At 39.8% G+C, this 18,800-nt stretch overlaps 1 protein-coding gene across 2 annotated transcripts in view; it reads right to left on the bottom strand.

Annotated features, from left to right (window-relative positions):
* Positions 1 to 4,795: 4,795 nt before the first annotated feature.
* CORO2B (coronin 2B) overlaps positions 4,796 to 18,800 on the bottom strand; it is a 230,773-nt gene continuing 216,768 nt past the window's right edge. The window contains exons 8-12 of one of the 2 annotated variants that reach the window (XM_023498304.2): positions 18,277 to 18,373; positions 16,170 to 16,282; positions 13,801 to 13,891; positions 7,749 to 7,888; positions 4,796 to 5,602 (exon numbers count right to left, since the gene is read on the bottom strand). In XM_023498304.2, coding sequence (XP_023354072.1) covers positions 5,471 to 5,602; positions 7,749 to 7,888; positions 13,801 to 13,891; positions 16,170 to 16,282; positions 18,277 to 18,373 — 573 coding nt within the window. In that variant the 3' untranslated portion in view covers positions 4,796 to 5,470. The remainder of the gene's footprint in view (positions 5,603 to 7,748; positions 7,889 to 13,800; positions 13,892 to 16,169; positions 16,283 to 18,276; positions 18,374 to 18,800) is intronic. The other variant, XM_031955316.1, reaches the window with a different exon arrangement.

The following is an 18,800-nucleotide window of genomic DNA, read 5'->3' on the forward strand; positions in this document are numbered from 1 at the left end:
AGCCCACAAGGATTTTACTGTGTCCAGATATCAAGCTATAGTAAGTGCTTGAGTAGTTTAGAAAAGAGGAGGCCAATCAGGGAAAATACTGGAGCATTGAGCTGTTTATACATCACCTAGTATGGAGTTGCTGGCTCCAAGGGAGGCATGAATGCTGAAATAACAGTTATCCAGAGTTGAAAAGGACCTCAGAACTTACTGAGTCCCACTTGAACAAAACCTTTCTCTCCGACAAAAAAAATACAACAAACATCCAGTCTCTGCTTGAAAAGATGCCCAAACCATCCAATGATATAGGGGAAAGAGTGCTGCAATTAATTTGGAATTAAAGGGGCCGAGTTCAAATTTACCTACTCTGTGATTTTGAACAAGTCATTTTCTGTCTCTGGGTCTCAATTTCCCCATCTTTAAAATGAAAAAGTTGTACTAGCTTATCTCTGAGATATCTATAGCTATACATCTATGATACAATCTCTGGCTTCTTGTAGTTTATAACATAATAAGGGAAAGATGGTAGATGAGCCAATAGGATTGCCTATCCTAAGTGATGAATAAGTGGAGCAGTAAGTGACCTGGATGGTCAGAAAGAACAGATAGAAATGTGGGGTAGGATGGTCAGAGAAGATTTCATGGAAAGGTATCCAATTAGGAATTGATGGATAAGGAAGAAAGGGCATTTCAGGTGAGAGCAGTGAGGCAGAGATATCTTATCTCCAATCCAACCTCCACATAGCTGCCAAGAGGATTTCTTAAAGTGATAACGTGGTGGACTTGACCATTTCAGTCCCCTACTCAGTAAACTCTATAAGTTTCCTTTCACTTCCAAAAACATTTACCAATTCTATTTGTCATACATGCCTTCACAATTTGACCTCAGTCTACATAGTCTAGAGCTATATTCCATATTATTCCCTGTCTTATATGCTATAGTCCAACCAATCTGACATTCTTGCTGTTCTTCATATGAGACATTCCATTATCCAATCTAGGTTACTTCCAATGGAATGTACTCACTGCCCCTCTCCTCTCTTCTTTGTTGTTCCATCCTATCTGATTCTTTCTGACCCCATTTGGGGTTTTCTTGGCAAAGATACTTGAGTGGTTTGCCACTTTTTTCCTCCAGAGATCCAGTCAGATTTGTCGTTTCTTTCTCTAGCTCATTTTACAGATGAGGAAATGAGGCAAACAGGGTTAAATAACTTGCCCAGTCACATAGTAAGGGTCTGAGATCAGATCTGAACTCAGGAAGATGAGTCTTTCTGACTCTAGGCTATCAGTTTATCAACTGTCACCCAGGGGCCCTACACCTCAAACTATTAATTTCCTTAAAAATTCAGTCTTTTCTGGATCCTCCTAGTAGCTAATACCTTCTTCCCTCCAAATCATTTTGTATCTATTTTATAGGTATTTCTACAAGCATATGTTTCCTTCCCTGATAGACTGTAACCTCCTTGAGGACTGGGACTATGACTTTTGTCTTTGTATCTCTATTGCCTTGGTTGATGGACAATGAATATTTTTACTTGGCTATAAGCAAAGACTAATGGCATTGAGAAGGGAAGAACTGGTCATCTTGTTCATCTCATCCACTAAGTCATAGGCAACCATCTGTTAAAAATCCCTAGAGAAGGTGCTTAAAAGCAGGATTATATGACAGTTTCTTATAGCTAGTAGCCTGAATATAATGTTTCAAGAATTGCAAAGCACTTCACATTTGTGATCACATTTGATCCTCATAACAGCCCTCTGAGGTTAGATATTATCATACCCATTTTACAGATGAGGAAACTGAGGTTGAGAAAGGAGGTTGATTTGCTCAAGATCACACTGTTAATAAGGATTTTTGCTAGCATTTGTATTCAAGATTTTTGACTCCAACTTCAGCACTCTATCCACTTTATCCCAAAGATATCCCTATTTCCAAAAGAGAGTTTTAAGAATTCTCTTTTAACCTCACTTTTGGCTTTTTAATACTTATATCTAAGGAGCACAGACTTATGATCAGTTTGTTTCCCATTTAGATTATTTCAGAGCCAGTCCACTGACTTCCACTGGGTCCATCCTCCCTTCCCCACTACCAAGTTCTGAGGTCCTAATTCTCTAGTTAACCCTAATGTGCCCAGTGCTTAGCATAATAATTTGAGCTTTAGTTTTCAGTCAAGTCTGAGAGCTTCAACCACCAGCCATTTTTCTCCTGGGCTTTGAAGCCCTGGTCACAAGGAATCTGTATATTAGGATGCCACTTGGACATCACAGAGAGCTGGGGATTATCCAAAGATGGCTTAACACTCCATTGATATGGTGGGAAGAACACTGGATCTGGGGTCAGAGACCCAAGATCATTGTGGACTCTTCCACTCATTACCTTGAGATAATCACTTAACCTTTCTAGGTCCATTAATTCACTTTTAAAATTAAGGATTATATCATCTTTAAGTGGCTGTCCAATTCTAAGTTCTAGGAGATTCTAAGTCCTCAATTCCCCCCATTTGACCACGAGCTCCTTGGAACAGAGACAATCTTTTTCTTTTCTTTGTATCCCTAGCACTTAGTATAGTCCTTGGCACATTATAGATTCTTAATGTATGCTTGTTGATGCTTATCCTTGTTATGGGGTGAGAAATTGTAGGTATGATAACCTATCTAGGTGTCTGCTAGGCTTAGGGAACTCCATAACTGATCCCAAAGCTTTGATTCCCGTAAGAACATCTTTCTTGGCCTCCAAAGGGCATACTTATCAAGAGTTATATGGTATCACCTCAGTGTTCGAAGCTCTACAAGCTGATTCACCTCTCTGATCCACATCTCAGAAATGAAGTTAGACACGAGTGCTATGCCCCCCCCCAACTCTAAATGAGCCCTGCTTCTTCCTTAGATGCCCACCCTCTTCTTCTCCACCAATTCAAATACATTCTTCAAGGGCAACTGCAAGTACTGTTTCCTTCGTGAAGTTATTGCTGACCACCACAGTTCAAACTTAGCACTTAATTATTTATATGATCTTATATTTACCTATTCATGTCTTAGCTTTGTCCCCTCAACTAGAGAGAGTGTAAGTTCACTGAGTGCAGGGACTATGCCTTATTCTACTCTTTGCTATTCAGTGCCTAAATTCAGGGATGTGAATATTTTTTGGATGAGTGAATACAAGAATGAATAAATGAAAGAATGAAAAGCTAAAGAAAAAAAATGAATGAAGTCAGGGTACAGGATGAATAGATGTGTATTGTTCCCTGGGAAAGGCAGTGGATATGGCTATAGGGCCACTAGCCAAAATACCGCCATTACAGAAATAATTAAAACAACCAGAGGCTAAAGGAGACTACCAAGTCCATTTTTGATATCTTGAAAACATTTTATTTCAATACTATCCTCATGTGGCGGCATAAATAATCACAGGAGACAACACAGTTCAAGTAAGGAGATGGGAAAGAAAGCAAAAGTTGTGAGTGGACAGAGAAATACTTTCATCCAGCTAGTGCTAGACAGTCATGTAAAAGGCCCTACATAGTAGTGGGAGAAAGCAAGGGAATGGGTTAGAAGTCCACAGTAGCCAGTGGCTCATGTGGACTTAGCTCCCATGTGGTGGGTTTGTGTAGCTACTTGGCTGTGGCACATAGCACTGGAAAAGTTAACATCGATAAACCCAGCTGTTGGGCTTTATAGCTTGCCTGGCCTTGCCATCTAGTCATCACAAACATAAACAGATGTGTTTGGCCCAGATAGCTGTAGTTGTGCCCACAGGGAAAGAGATGTGTGCAGAAGAACCAGAGTGGAATAGCATTTGGCTAGTATATGTATATGAGAGTGGGGAGAGACAGGGAGGGAAGAAGAGAGAAAGCAGAGAAGAGTAGGGAAAGAGAGAGGAATAGGGAGGGAGTGGCAGAGAAGGGGAGAGGAAGGGGAGTGAGAAAAGGAGAGAAAGGAGAGAGAAGGAAGGAGAGACAGGCAGAGAATGAGGAAAGAGGGAAGAGGCAGAGAATGAGGAAAGAAGGAGAGAGCCAAAGAGGATAGAGGAGAAAGAGGGACAGAAAACAGGGAAGGAGAAAGAAAGAAGAAAGAGGGAGAGAGAGAGAGAGAGAGAGAAAAGGGGACAGAGAGGAGGGAAAGAAGGGAGGGAGAGAAGAGAGAGGGAGAAGAGAGAAAAGAAGAGGAAGAGGAGGAGGAGGAGGAAGAGAAGGAGGAGGAGGAGAAAGAAGGAGGAGAAGAAGAAGAAGAAAAGAAGGCTTGTTCTGTCTTCCTTAGGGGCCCAAATTCTGGCCATTGTAGTCTCATGCTTCCCAGAGAAGAGGGCATCATCTCAGCCTGAGTTCTTGGGAGGAGGAGACCAGAGAAGACCCAGGGAAGAGAAGAAGTGCCTCACTGCTTGAAAAGGCTCAGTCCAGGTCTTTATAAGACAATTGGCACAAATTATGCTGAGAGTGTAGAAGGATTTCCCTCATGTTAAAATTTCCCAGGGTGACTTGGACATGATAAGCCCTACTGATAATGATATCATGACTATGAGACGAACCCTGCCTGCATTAGGAGACCTGACTTCAAGTTCATGCTGTGCCATTATCTGGGTGATTTGGAGTGAGTCACTTTACTTCACGTCTTGGTTTCCTCATTTGTAAAATAGGAATAATATTCCCTGCTCTACTACACAGAATTATTGAGAAAGTCAAATGAAATCATTTATGTTTAAGTGCTTTGAAAAGTATATATGCGCTATGCCAATACAAGGGATGGTTATTATTTCACTAGGTGTTTGGTTTGGTTTTAAAGACACAGAGGTTGTTTTTTGGTGGAAAAGGGAAAAAAGGAAACCTGGCTCTTCCAAGTTAAGAACTGAGGTTTAAAGGGGCTGTTTTGAAAGATGAGAGGAGGGAAGTGGAAGAAAAGGAGGAAAAGGGAATCTTTCGAATAATATCAGCGAATTAAGCCCTTACTTTATGGCATCTACAAGCAAGTGGCTTTGAGCTCCAGCTATTGAGAGCTGTGTATTCCCGCTGCCGCCCTCTGCATGGGAAAAGTTAACCGCGGTCAACCTCGCTTCCCCCAGCTTCTCCAGGTAGTCTTCCGGCCAGCTTTAAGTAGCTCCTCTTGGTGAGATCTATAATCTGATGATCCATCAGAAGAGAGGCTACCCACTAGTTCCTCCAAGAAAACCGTAAGGGTAGAAATCCAGAGCCAGCCCTCTCCAAGGACAGTAGTTTTCAGTTACAGCAGCACTGGTCAGTCCGACAGGGTCATCTGTTGCCTCTTTTTAGTGTGAGATAAAGGGACCAAAGCACATAATTCCAGTTATCGGTGAGCGCAGCCCGTTGGCAAGCTGCTCAAGCACTGGCTTGTCTTGGGGGTGGGGGTGGGGATGGGGATGGGGATGGGGAAGAAGGTAGGGGGATGGGTAGAGGAGAGAGTGAATGGGAGGAAAATTAAAGAGCAAATATAAACAGAGAGTTTATTTAGAAAATGAGCCTTTGGGGAGCTAATTGTTCTTGGGGTTGTTCCGTAAGTTTTTGAGTTCCAGCTGCAGCTGCCGAATGCGGATGTCTTTCTGGGAGAGCTCCTCTTTCAATCGCCGAATCTCGTCCTGCTGTCGGAAGAACATTCGGAGGAGCTGAGAGGGAGGGCCACAGATGGGGGTGGAAAGAGAATAAAGAGAAAAGTGAGCGCCTGGGATAGTGCCCTCATTTCGAAGGCTTCACCACCCCCAACCCTAAGGCTTTCAAATCTCACCTTCCCCCAGAGTTCTGCACACATATACACACCCCTCTCACCATCCCGGAGTCTCAGTGAATCAGCTTTTCACCACCCACTGCTCTAAGTGCTGGTGGCCATTTTCTCCTGTAAACTAGAAGATCTTATTAAATTAGAGTACTGCAGGCCTGGTCACTGTGTTTCTGAGCAAAAATGGGCCTTGGCCCTATTCTGGCTTAATACGGCAGTGTCTCATTTATCTGGCATCATCAGGGAATGCACTGCCCTATGTAAGTGAATTTTCCAGATGACTGACGCATATCCCTTTAAAAGCCAAAGCTCTATTCTTTTCACTTTAACCATTTGGGATGGAAATCTTTCCAAAATGTATAATGTATTCCTCTGCCTTTTAAGATACAACACAGTAAACACGATTCAATCTTTTCTCTATGATTCAGAATCTTCATCATAGACATCAATGCTATATAATACAGGGATGCCCTTGGGACCACTGAAGTGTCTACGCCTGTTTTTCCTTTCACTAAATGGCCCCAGATCGCTCTACTTTTGTAGCTCTGGTATTTTATCTTTTATAGCTTTCTGTGCTACCCAGAGTCCCCGCCTCTAGCATCTTCCCCCCATCCTTTGTAATTTGTTATGGGCTGAGAAACCAGGTAAGTAGCCAATAGCACTGAGCGAGTGGGATGGGGAGATTGAAACACTGTCCAATGGGTAAAAGATATTAACTTTAAGGAAGTAGTATATTAGAGTACCGCTAAAACATTGGACTTAGAAACACAGGACCATCACTTAGGTATCAATTAGAGGAGTCACTCAACCCGTTTAAACCTCCCTTTTATCATCAAATTCGAAATGATGGAGGCATCTAGGCGGCATAGTGGACAGAGTTCTGGGCCTGGAGTCAGGAAAACTGAGTTCAAATGTGGCCTCCGACATTCACTAGCTGAGCAAGTCAATTAACTTGTTTGCTTTTATCCATTGGAGAAGGAAATGGCAAATCACTCCAGTATCTTTGCCAAGAAAACCCAGTACGGGGTCATGAAGAATTAGATGTGACGGAATAACAATACTACTCACTCTATCTTTCTCACAGAGTTGTAGTCCTAACGTATATGAAGCCCCTTGGAAACCTTAATATGCTACAGAAACACAAGCTAGTATGAGAGCATTTGATCTGTGTTGCTTTGATGCCAATATTTTAAAAATTTCCAAGTTCCATTCAGGTAAAGCTGACTAGATAAGTGACTCTTGAGTAAGTGAAGTGTTTTCAACAATATCTTTGAGGCATCTTTACAGAACTACCGGATTATAAGGAGAAATCCTTAGGAAGATCTAATAAAATGTGTATGTGATTATATGAGAGGGGATTAGGTTCACATGACAATTAAAAGTTCATGAAGTCTTTTAATAATCAATAACAAGAGCTCATATAGCATTGATTTTCATAAGAACCCTATAATGGTAGGTGCTATTTTGATCCTCAGCTGAGGAAACTGAGGCTGAGAGTGATTAAATGACTTATTCAGAGTCTCTCAGCTAGTAACAATCTGAAGCAAGATTCAAAGTAATTCCTGAATTCAGGCCCAGCCCGCTATCTAGTAAACCATGTTGCCTCTGACACAAGGGATAAATCCTATGCTGGCCCTTCTCACATTCCATCCCCAAGAAAAATACATAACAATGAATTGTCAGTTGCCATCACCACCTAAACATCACGGCAGGTGAAGACAGTGATTTATAACACCAGTAACAGCTAGCAACAATAATGGCTTGAAACTGAATCCATGACAGGAAACACAATTCTTAGCAAAAGTGAATTTAAGGTTTCTGATGGGGGGGGGGGAACCCTATCCCCCTCCCTTCTCCAGATGGTATTTATGAGGGTCAGAGCAGCAGTGGAAGCTAACAGCAGGCTGCTTATGGAATTTGTCACAAAAAGAAAGATGGCTGGGAGGGAAGCTGGTTTAAAGGCCTGAAACACATAATTGAAATTTAAAGGTCTCCCTCTTTGAGGGCTCATGGATGTAATAACTTATGTTCCTTACCTCGTTTTCTGTCCTGGGTGGGACATTTTCTAATAAATCTATTCCATTGACCACAACACTCTTCTTTTCTTTGACTGGGGCCTTAAACACCACTTTGGGAGATTTCTTATAGCCTTCTTTTAAAGACATCAGCACTGGATCTAGGGGAGGCAAGAGGCTGTCAGCTGGGTTTGTAACAGGACCAACTGGATTAGTGAGCTGTCGTGACAATTATATTTTCTTGGGCAATATCCCCTCCCTGTTCAACCTCCCCCCCCACCTTTTAACTTGTTTTAGTATGGGAATATGAGTTTAGAAATGCGTGTTCTGATCCCAGCTCTGTTACTGTTACTGTGAACCAGTTGCTGCATTTCCTCTGGCCTCAATTTTCTCATCCATAAATAATAATCATATGTGTCTGATGAAATATAATCAAACTGAGCCTCTTCTCCCCGTCTTACAACTCTCTCTCTCTCTCTTTCTCTTTCTCTCTCTCTCACACACACACACACACACACATGCACGCACACATGTCCACACATACGTGCACGCGGGCACACACACACACACACAGACAATATGGCTGATGAATCCTTGAGGATAGCCCTTGACATCAAATGATTTTAAGAACTTCCTTTTTTAAAGCCATTTAAAAGCATTCTTATTTTTAATAAATTTGAAGTGTTTTGTGTGCAATCTTAATTCAAATCTACCTTGTGTTCACTTGCAAAAATAAGACACTTAATGAGGTTTAATTTTATTTCTATTTTAGTAAAGGAGCTTATCATATTTATGTCTCAGAGGAATCTCCCTTTCTAACAGCTTTCTCCTAACAAACCTTTGGATACCTGGTTAGTTCCTTCTTTAGTTTATTCATAATTAGTATGTTCTTGGAGTAGTGTATTTGAAAAGGGCTTCTGTTGGTCCACAGAAAATAAGATAGCACTGACCCTAAATGCTGTTACCACTCAGACTTAGTCTGTAGATTTGAACTCAGCAAGTTTCCTTGAATTATTAACATGTGACACTTTGCTTCTCAGAGACCAGACAGCTGAGAAACAAACAACATGGCCAGTGGAGCTGATTAGCACATATGCCCCTGTATCCTTTTTGTATGTGTAGATCATGGTGGTTATTGATAAGCCCTGTAATTAAACTTAAGTATGAGACTATATTTCTGTCTCTTGGGAAGAGAGAAGAGAAAGGTATAAGCACTAATACAGGGTCTACTATGTACCAGTCACTGTACTCTGAGTTTTCACAAATATTATCTTATTTGATGTTCACAACAACTGTGAAGAGTAGAGGCTGCTATGATCCACATTTTACAGTTGGGAAAATAGAGAGGAAGTGACTTGGCTAGGGTCACACAGCTAGAAAATGTCTGAGCCATATTTGAACTCAAGTCTTTCTCATTCTAAGATCAGTGCTTTGTCCTTTGTGTCATCAGCTGTCTTAAGACCGCCTACTGCACACTCTACAAAATTTTGTAAGAGTGAAACAAATATGAAAGTGCATAGCAAAATTAAAAGTGCCAAGAAAATAGAAAGTATTATTACTATTGCTGAGGAAACCTCACCTTCCTCCTTCCATAAACAAGCCTAAATCCTAAAAGCTATGTGGCAGTTAAGACATTGTGTGAGAGATTTGAAAAGAAAAGTGACTGAATCAGGATCTATAAAAGTTCTTGACAAGTTAGAATAATGGGCAAAATCCAATAAGATAAAATTTAATAAGGATAAATGTAAAGTTTTACATTTGGGTCCAAAATATCAACTTTAAAAGCAGATGGATAGCTATATAGAAGTTTAACCAAAAAAAATCTGAGGGTCTTATTAGGCTGCAAATTCATTATGAGTCAGTCAGTAGTGTGATATGGAAGGCAAGAAAGTTAATATAATCTTGGCCTACACTAAATAAGGTATAACTTTGAGAAATGAGGAGATAATAGTCCTGATGTCTTCTGCTGTGCTGGTCAGACCACATCCAAAGTATTTTGTTTAGTTCTGTGTTATAGTACTTATAGGGAGTACATTGATAAGATGTCGAGTGTCCAGAGGAAAGCAACCAAAATTATCTGTACACAGAGTCCAATTTCGAGTCTATGCTATATGAAGTTTAGTTGAAAGAAGTGGAAATATTCAACTTGGAGAATAGAAGCATTCATGATCAGTGTCTGATGGACAGTTCTCATATGTGAGCTTCCTATGGGAAAGAGAAATATGGTCCCAGCAGGAAGATCTACAAGCAATGGGTGGTAGTCACCAATAGCAAAAGTTAGGCTTGATATAAGGTGAAATTTCCTAATAATTCAAGTTACCCCAAAGAAGAACTCATTGAGAGGGCATGGATTTGCCTTCTTTGGAGGTCTTCAAGCAGAGCCTTGATGACAAGTTGTTGGGTGTGTTAAAGTAGTAATCCTTAATGGATTTGGGGTGGTCTACATGATTGATGAGGTCTCTTCCAACTCCAAAATTTAGTGATTCCTTTTGTAAATTTGTTCATCCTGGTCTCACTTACATCAAACCAAGAGGCCTCAAAAGTGTGGAGTCAGAAGCAGGATGTAATTCCACCCTTTCCATCTCCAAATCAGAGACTCCTTCCATTATAGTAGCATAGTGCCTCTTGCTACTGCTACCTTCTTTCCCTCCTTTTCCCAAGATCTCAAAGCTTAAAAAGTATCTCTTCCCCACAGACACATCAGGGATATCAAGTCCTCTTTATAGCAGGGGATCTCTAAGGAAGAGATGCCAGATAATCAGGCTCTTCATATTTGATATAAAGTGACTGAGGGAAGAAGCTTTTTCTCCTTTGGCTGACTAAGTTTATTCCTATCCGAAACTAGGACAAGCTAGATGACTCCAGAGATCTCATTTAGTAGCAGGATTCTAAGATTCTGGCCAACCACATTTTTGTTACTCAGGATGTTCCAGAGGTCTTAGTTCAGTGTTAAGCTACTAAGTAAAAATGAGTCTGTATATTGGAATGTTTTGTATATGTGTTGCCCAAGGTTCTGCCTGTAGCTCCCTTCTCCTCTTTTTATACTCTCCCTTGACAATCTCATGCAGTCATGTGGCTCTAACGACACCTTCCATGCAGATGACACCCACATCTTTCTTCCCCCAACCTTTTCCTAGAGTCCTACTTCTATATTCCCAGCTGCCTGCTGGGTATTTCTACAGGGACATATTGCTAACGCTTCAAATTCAACATGTGCAAAATTGAACTCATCATCTTCTCTCTAAAACCTCCCCCTTTCCACTCATTTCTCTTTTGTTGTTGTACTTGATAGCACCACCATAGTCCCAATCACTTTGGCTTATAACCTAAGCTACATAGCTTAAAAGTGTATTTATTTAAAACTTAAATACAAAAATAGGAAAAAGACAGAAAAAGAAAAAATTGTCATGTGCACAGCAGAACATAAGACAGGATTCCAAATATGTAACAATAAATTTCCATTTCAAGAAAGCATATATAATAATAGAAAAACATTGTATTTAGAACTGTCCATCTTTGCTTTCTTTTAGGTTTTCTTTTGTTCTCTGCTGCACATATCTCTAAGATTTGAAAAGTACTTTACAAAACATCTCATTTGATCTTTATAACAACCCTGGGAAAGAGAGGTGCTATTATTAATCTCCATTTTACAAATAAGGAAACTGAGGCAAATATAGATTAAGTGATTAGCCAAGGACCAGTGTAAATATCTGAGGTTATATTTGAACTCAGGTCTTTCTGCCTGGACCTGGAGTCTTTAGCACTCTTCACTGTACTGCCTAGATATCTCTTTGTCTTTCTTCTCCCTCATCCCTCCCCATATCTAGTCAGTTGTCAGGTTTTGTTGAATCTATCTCTACATCTGTTGCATCTGTGACTACTTCTATGCTCCCAAAGCAACTGCTCTAGCTTAGACCCCCACCTCTTTTCACCTAACTGATTCTAAGGGTCTACTAACTGATTTTCCTTTCGTTGTCCTGTTTTCTCTTTGCCATCCTTCACACCAGTGCTTGAGAAACCTTACTAATCTCTTGATCCACTCAGAAACCTCCATCATCTCGGCTTCTGCCAAACTCATGATTTGACAACCAAGATCCTCCACAATCCAACTCCATCTACTTTTTCAACTTTATCACATGCCAACCCCCCTCTTCCCTCATGTGCTCTAATTTCTGACTGAGCTCATATACTCTCCATCTATCATTCTCAATTTCTGCCCTCACCCATCCCTGCCTTTACTCACATTGGACCTCATACCTGAAAAAGATCCTTTGTCTCCCATCCCAATCTATGGAAATCCTTCTTTTTAAGACCCAAGTATTACCAATTCTACCAGGTGACTTAGTGGATAGGGTATGTCAGACATGCAGTCAGAAAGTCTCATTTTCCTGAGTTCAGATATGGTTTCAGACACTTACTGTGTGACTCTAGGCAAACCGTTTAACCCTCTTTACCCCAATTTCCTCATCTGCAAAATGAGCTAGAGAAGGGAATGGCAAACTATTCCAATGTCTTTACCAAGAAAACCCCAAATGGAATTAAGAAGAGTTGGACAAGATTGAAATGACCGAACAACAGCAATAAGAAACTACATCTTTTGTGAAATCTTCTCTGATCACTTCCCTCTCTCTTCAACGCTTGGATCTCTTCTTCTTTCAAATTTCTCGTAGCACTTTATCTGGCCTTCTCTTTTATATTTACCTCACTCTGCCTTATTTAATTGTTATTTGTATAACATATCTCTATTAGACACAAGTTCTTTGAAAGTAGAGTCTATATAGCACATATCTTTGTGTCCTAGCACCCAACACATGCCTTGCACATGATAGGTACTTAATAAATATTTGTTAAATTAAGTTTTATTGAAGGATGGTATTTTGACACTGTATAAGTTAAGAAGTGGTTATAATATACTTTGGAGTCCTATTTTTGTTGACAAGCAATGAGCAGAGAGGTAGATGGTACAGTAGAAGGAGGGTAAGCAGGACAGGTAGTCAGGTAACATGGGCTCTCATCCTAGGAGGATATCATACATTATTTTTGTACTTTTTAAATACAGATTGCCTTTGAGGAGCTTATGTTTTATAGGGGTGAGGGGTGAGCAATAGGGAATACATTGGATTTAAGAATCAGGAAGAACTTAGGTTTAGTATGATTGCAATCATAACTAGGATAGGTTAACTGGGACTTTGACTCAGGGTGTTACAATTTAAAAGGCACTGACAGAACTTGCAATTCTTCAGCACAAGTCTCATGATACATCATAGTTTCCTCAATTGGCAGCCATACTCCAGGTAAGCTCCTTCCCACTCTTATGTCAGTAGCCCTAGTTGCAAAAATTCCTAATTATGGCTCTGGTGTGAAGTAATCACAAGAGCACTGGAATAAGAATTGGGAGGCCTGAAATCCAGTCTGCTTTTTGGGCCTTGGTTTCTTCTTTGTAAAAAGAGGGGATGGGGTGGGGTAGACTAGATCAGGAGTTCTTAATCGGGAAGGGGGTTCAAAGATGCCATGGAAAGATTTTAAATGGCCTGAGAACTTGAATGGGAAAAATACTCCTCAATTTGAATGGGAAAAATAAAAAATATTATTCTGAGATAGAGCATTAATAGATGAATGAAGGGGTCCACGAATCACTAAAAGATTAAGAACTCCTGGACCGGATGATCTTCTTCCCAGGCAGAAAGAAATAAATTGTGAACTTCTCAAAACAAAATTTTAATTTATATTAAATTATAACCCATTATATCTGATTGGAAGTACAGTAGACAAAGTTATAGTCAGCAACAAAATGGTTAGGAGAGATAGAGGGATGCACTGGGCCCCTGAAATTATACCATATGGGTGCTAGCCTATTCAACCATGAGTAGAATTGGTTCTTGACTTGACTAACATGAGTTTACTAGGAGATGAGAGACCTTCCAGCTGTGACCTAGTTGCCTTGGTCTTGGAAAAGAGGCTGAGGAATGAAAGCTCCATTTCTAGTGCCCCATTTCCTGGGAAGCTATAATCCCCAGGAGAGAGCTGGTCAGAGAAGGGACCATCTTAAAAACCCAGCCTTTCAGAATCTTACCTCGATTGATGCCTCCCAGCCATTCATCAGGGGTCAAAGCTGGCTCCGTTCCTGGGGTCATGGGGTAAATGTCTTCCTGATAAGACTCTGACTACAGATGAGAAAGAACAGAAAGGCCAGCAAATGGGGGGAGGGCAGATGAGTTGCAGAAGGTTGCTTGGGGGAATGCTGCATTCCAGCCAATCTAGAGTCTTCACTGTTAACCATTGTTCAGAGAGGACTCAGTTCACATCCTATCTCTTCTATGGAGCCCCCTTGGATCACCCCAGCCCAGAGTGATCTTTCTCTCCTCTTTATACTTGAAACACATAATGTCTGTACTTCTCATTTTTTCCACCAATCAATCAATAAGCATTAATTAAGCACTCGCTTTGTGCCCATCAATATGCTTTGTATACAAAGACTGAAAAAAGAATTAGTTTCTACTTTCAAGTTGTTTATGGTTTGTCTGAGGAGACAATACGTACACCTGACACATCATATACCACCTTGTGTTATTATTTCTGGTTCTGTGTATGTGTATATATTTACCTCTTCAAGCAAACTGCTAGTTTCTTGATGGTTGAGACTGTGGCTCCTTTATTTTTGTAATACCACTATGTCTACCATAGGGTTCTGAACCTTTCTAGAACTCAACAGAGTTTGTCTTGAAGGATCCTGTCAGCTTTAATGTCCTACAAGCTTGTAATGATCCAAAAAAATTTTGCCTGATGTCAGAACCAAACTTTCACCCCATCCCAACCAAAGCTCTCCCTTGACTAACTGCCATCTTAGAGAACAAGTCTTGAACCACCCTTGAGTATTCTCTAGGCTAAAAATTAGTGGAATGAAGAAATACAACTTTAAAAGGAAAGGGATGGAGAAGTTGCTCCTGCTTTCCTGTGTGGTATGATGTAGTGTGTGTTTGTGTGTGTGTGTTACAATTTAAAATTACATTTTAAATCTAAAAAAAATGAGAAATTTCCTCAGTGTCTCCCAAAGACATCATAGTCATTTCTGACTCTATTTGTTCTTGTTATAGAGTCTCCAGCCATACCCCTCTCAATTATCTGAATTTTAGTAGAAGCTCCCTGGGGGCAGGGGTTATCTCACTTCTGTACTTCTATCCCCAGAATTTAACACAATGCCTATTACATAATTGATATTTACTAAAAGCTTGTTGAATGAATGAATCCTCGACCAGAGTGATATCTTCTTTTCTCCAATTTCCTCTGTGTCCTATTGTTTATGTCTTTCTTGGGGGAGAGGGGAGAATTGTTATTAAATTATATTTTAAATTTATTGAATAAAACAAGCATTTCCATAACATAGTATGATTTAAAAAAAGATGATCGTACATGAAACTGAAAATCTGCTATGTACAATTTGCTATTCCTCTCAAATATACAACAAAATTAGCACGTGAATTTCTTTTGTTTATTGTTTATGCTTTTCACTTTTCCACTCCGTTAGATTCGGCTCCCAATTCAATTAAATTTGAGAAATATTTCTTAATTGCCTGCTACGTACCATTGACACAAAGATGTAGCCAGTAGTCTCTGCCCTCAAAGAGCTTACATTCTATACAAATAGAGGGCAAGAAAAATTGAAAGAGAAAAAACCGATAACTGAAAGAATAAGGGAAGACCTCATGAAGGAGCTGACACTTGAACTTGAGAAGACAATGATTCTAAGATGGAGGGATAAGGAGAGTGTGCATCAGGAATTAGGGAGGAAAGGAGCTATTTATGTAAATATACTAGATCAGAAGACAGAGTATCTATCATAACACTGTTTGACTGGAACAAAGCCAAGGAGAATAATAAAATATAAAAAAGAATAATAAATAAAGCTGTTTATTTCTTGAGTTAGAACCATCACATGGAATGCCTTAAAAAAAAGGCTAAGAAATTGGTATTTTATCTTATAGAAATTGGGGAGGCACTAAAGATTTTGTTGCTATTATTGTAGGGTTTTTTTTGTTTGTTTGTTTTTTAAGTTCTGCTTCCCTAGATAAACTATAAGTTTCTTGAGGGCAGGGAATATGGCTTATACTGCTTTATCTGCCACAGTAATAGCAGATATAAGCACATAGACACTCAGCAAAGACTTGTTGCTTCACCAATAAATTTCCATAATGTGAAAAGGCTGCTAGATCTTGGGAAAGCCATTTCCTAAGTCTAAGAGAGTTCATATGTATCAGTGGGTACCCTCACACATCCCACTTGATTATAAGCCCTTTTAACTCAAAAATTATGTATTTCGATTCTTCAGTATCTGCACAGTATTTAACAATGGGCTATTTAACATATTTAACTTAGTAGATATTCAGGTTGTGACACGTTGACTGGCTGAAGACCTCTCTTTCCTGTGACAGAAGCTATACTTACCCTCCGAGGCACGATCATGGAGATGGGCTCAATCAAGCCTTTCAGGGTCACTAGCTTGTAGAACCGGAATACTTCACAAGCTGACACATCCAGACCATGCTTGGGCATCACCCCTGTGGAAGGGGAGCATAAACATTTATGTCCAGTGGAATCCCAGGCAGATACATCTCCCGTCCCATCTCCTGAGTGTAGGCAAAGGAAGAAGTGGAAGGAAAGGGGAGAGAACTGTTCTAAGTTGTTGAGATGCTCACCCTCCCTGGGTCAACAAAAGTGTAGGAAGGAGTGCTTAGATCCTTATCTGGCTAGGCTATCACATGATGAGGACCCATTTCTAAGTCAGAAGCCACCAAAAATTCTTTCAATATCCACCTCTCCAAACTGGTCTGATTGGAATCATAGAATTTCAGCACTATGAGGATCCTTAGAGATTATTTAATCTAAAACTCTAATTTAACAAATTAGGAAACTGTGGCACAAAGAGGCCGATGAACTTATCCTTAGACACATAGCTAGTTAGTGACAAAGCTATGATGGCTATCAACTTCTCAAAGTAAGCGCTTTACTAGATCGTAAGATAAGCGTCAAGACAATATCTTACTTAAATCTGTATTTTCTCCTGTGCCCTGCACATTGAAAGTACTTATTTAATGTTATATGAATAAAAAGATGGATTTTTATGAATTTATGAATAAATAAATGGATGGATGGAAGAAAGAATGAATGAAGTTCTCCAAAGATCTGTATATTTGAAGGGCTATGCCCTAGGTTCTGTGGACAAGACAAAAAAAAAAAAAAGAAAAAAGAAAAAGAAAAGAAATGAAAACCATATTTTAGATATGTTTTAATCTTAAAACAAGTCTACAATTTTTTCCCCTTATGCTCTCTGAAGGCTCAGCAAATATAGTGCTCAATTTGGAGTTAGGAAGACCTGAGTTCAAATTTAGCCTGAGATATTAGCTGTGTGACCTTGGACAAATAATTTAATCTCTATTGGCTTGTTTTCTTAACTGTAAAATGGGAATCATAATAACATCTGCCTCCCAGAAGCATTTGAGGATCAAATGACATATTTGTAAAATGTTTAACACAGTACCTTCCTGTACATATTAGAATCTGTATAAATTCTAGTTGGTTGTTGTGTATGTATATTTGTATGTATAAGACTGAAAGATGTGAAAAAGAGAGAAGAGGAATACTTACAAAAAGAGATGAGGAAGAGAAAAAAGAAAAGAAGCAGAGGGAGTAGGGAGAAAGAGATGGGACACACATCATGTGCTCAGGATACCCAGTAAAAGTTGTTGTTGTTGTTGTTTTCATTCCTTAGAAAAATTAATGTGATTCTAACATTCACCAGTGAAAGGAAAACCAGCTCCCAGGGAAGAGTCTGCTAGTCCTGTAAATTCATTCTTGACACAAAAAGCTCAATAGTAGGAACTTAAGTGAAATAATAAATCAGAGACTGAGTTAGACCAATTCTCAGGTGACCTGCTTTAATGAGGCTATGACATTCTAGTATTGAAGTACAGTGAGAAAAGCTTTTGATTTAGCATTTGAGGCTTTGGGTTAGAATCTTGTCTCTGACTTGTGACTTGTGTGATCTTGGAAGGTCAATTCCCCCTTGGACTTGTTCCCACTCACTCCCTGTAAAATTAGGGAATAGAATGAAAGAGCCCCTTCCAGTTCCAAATCCTATAATCCAAAAATGCTATATGCTGTGTATTGATTTGATAATTTACTTAAATAAAAACTTTGGAAGGATTTCCCAATTTCCTCCTCGCCTTTGCGCCCTATCCTATAGACAGAGCCAGTCCAAGTCTGAGCAATGCTAGCCGTGTGTCCATGGACAAAAATATCATTTCAAGTGTTCTAATTCTATAAAATGATCAGTTGTAGAGAGGGAGTTGCTAGCTGCATTGGTAGAAGTGGTTTCCTCATCTGGAAGTGCCCTATCCCAGTGAAATCACAGATTCTATCCCTATCTCTTCTGAATGTAGAAAACAATGTACAGCTGTACTCCCAGTGATTTGCCCCTGGCTTGGTTCAGCCTTTGACTGTTTGTTCTGTATGACCTTGAGAAGGGGCTGCAATCCACTTTGGAAGCCCTTACCCAGACCTTTCTGTGGGGCTGGGGAGCGGAACTCCATGAGGTAACTTAGATATGGCTTCTCTGATCCAATCTCGTAGTATCTGATATTTCCATCTCCCTGCAAGGCAAAAACAAGAATGAGAAGTGGAGAAGGAGAAGAAGAAGGAGAAAGGTTCCATATTCACATCAGATGGCTTAGAGGAAGATCTGAAATTCCCATTCCCAACCTAAACAGCCTGAAGATACAAGATGCAAAATGTTGACAGGATGGGAGAGGACTTAAGTCATTCTAGACAACTGACTGCAGAAATTTATAGAACAAATTAAATTTGGGGAACTGAAAGATATCTTCTACTTTGCTAAAAACTAGAACTGGACCCCTACTCCCATCCCTTTAGGCTCAGATTTAGGTGAACATATTTATTTCTGAGGCACTGGGAAGTCCTAATGGGACTTAGCAAAATATAACAGTTCCAAGCCTTTAAATCATTTTTTAGGACATTATCCTTTCAGCTTAAGGTTTTGTTCCCTGATAAAAGTATAAC

This window comes from Sarcophilus harrisii, chromosome 2 (assembly GCF_902635505.1).
Source record: "Sarcophilus harrisii chromosome 2, mSarHar1.11, whole genome shotgun sequence".
Classification (NCBI taxonomy): domain Eukaryota; kingdom Metazoa; phylum Chordata; class Mammalia; order Dasyuromorphia; family Dasyuridae; genus Sarcophilus; species Sarcophilus harrisii.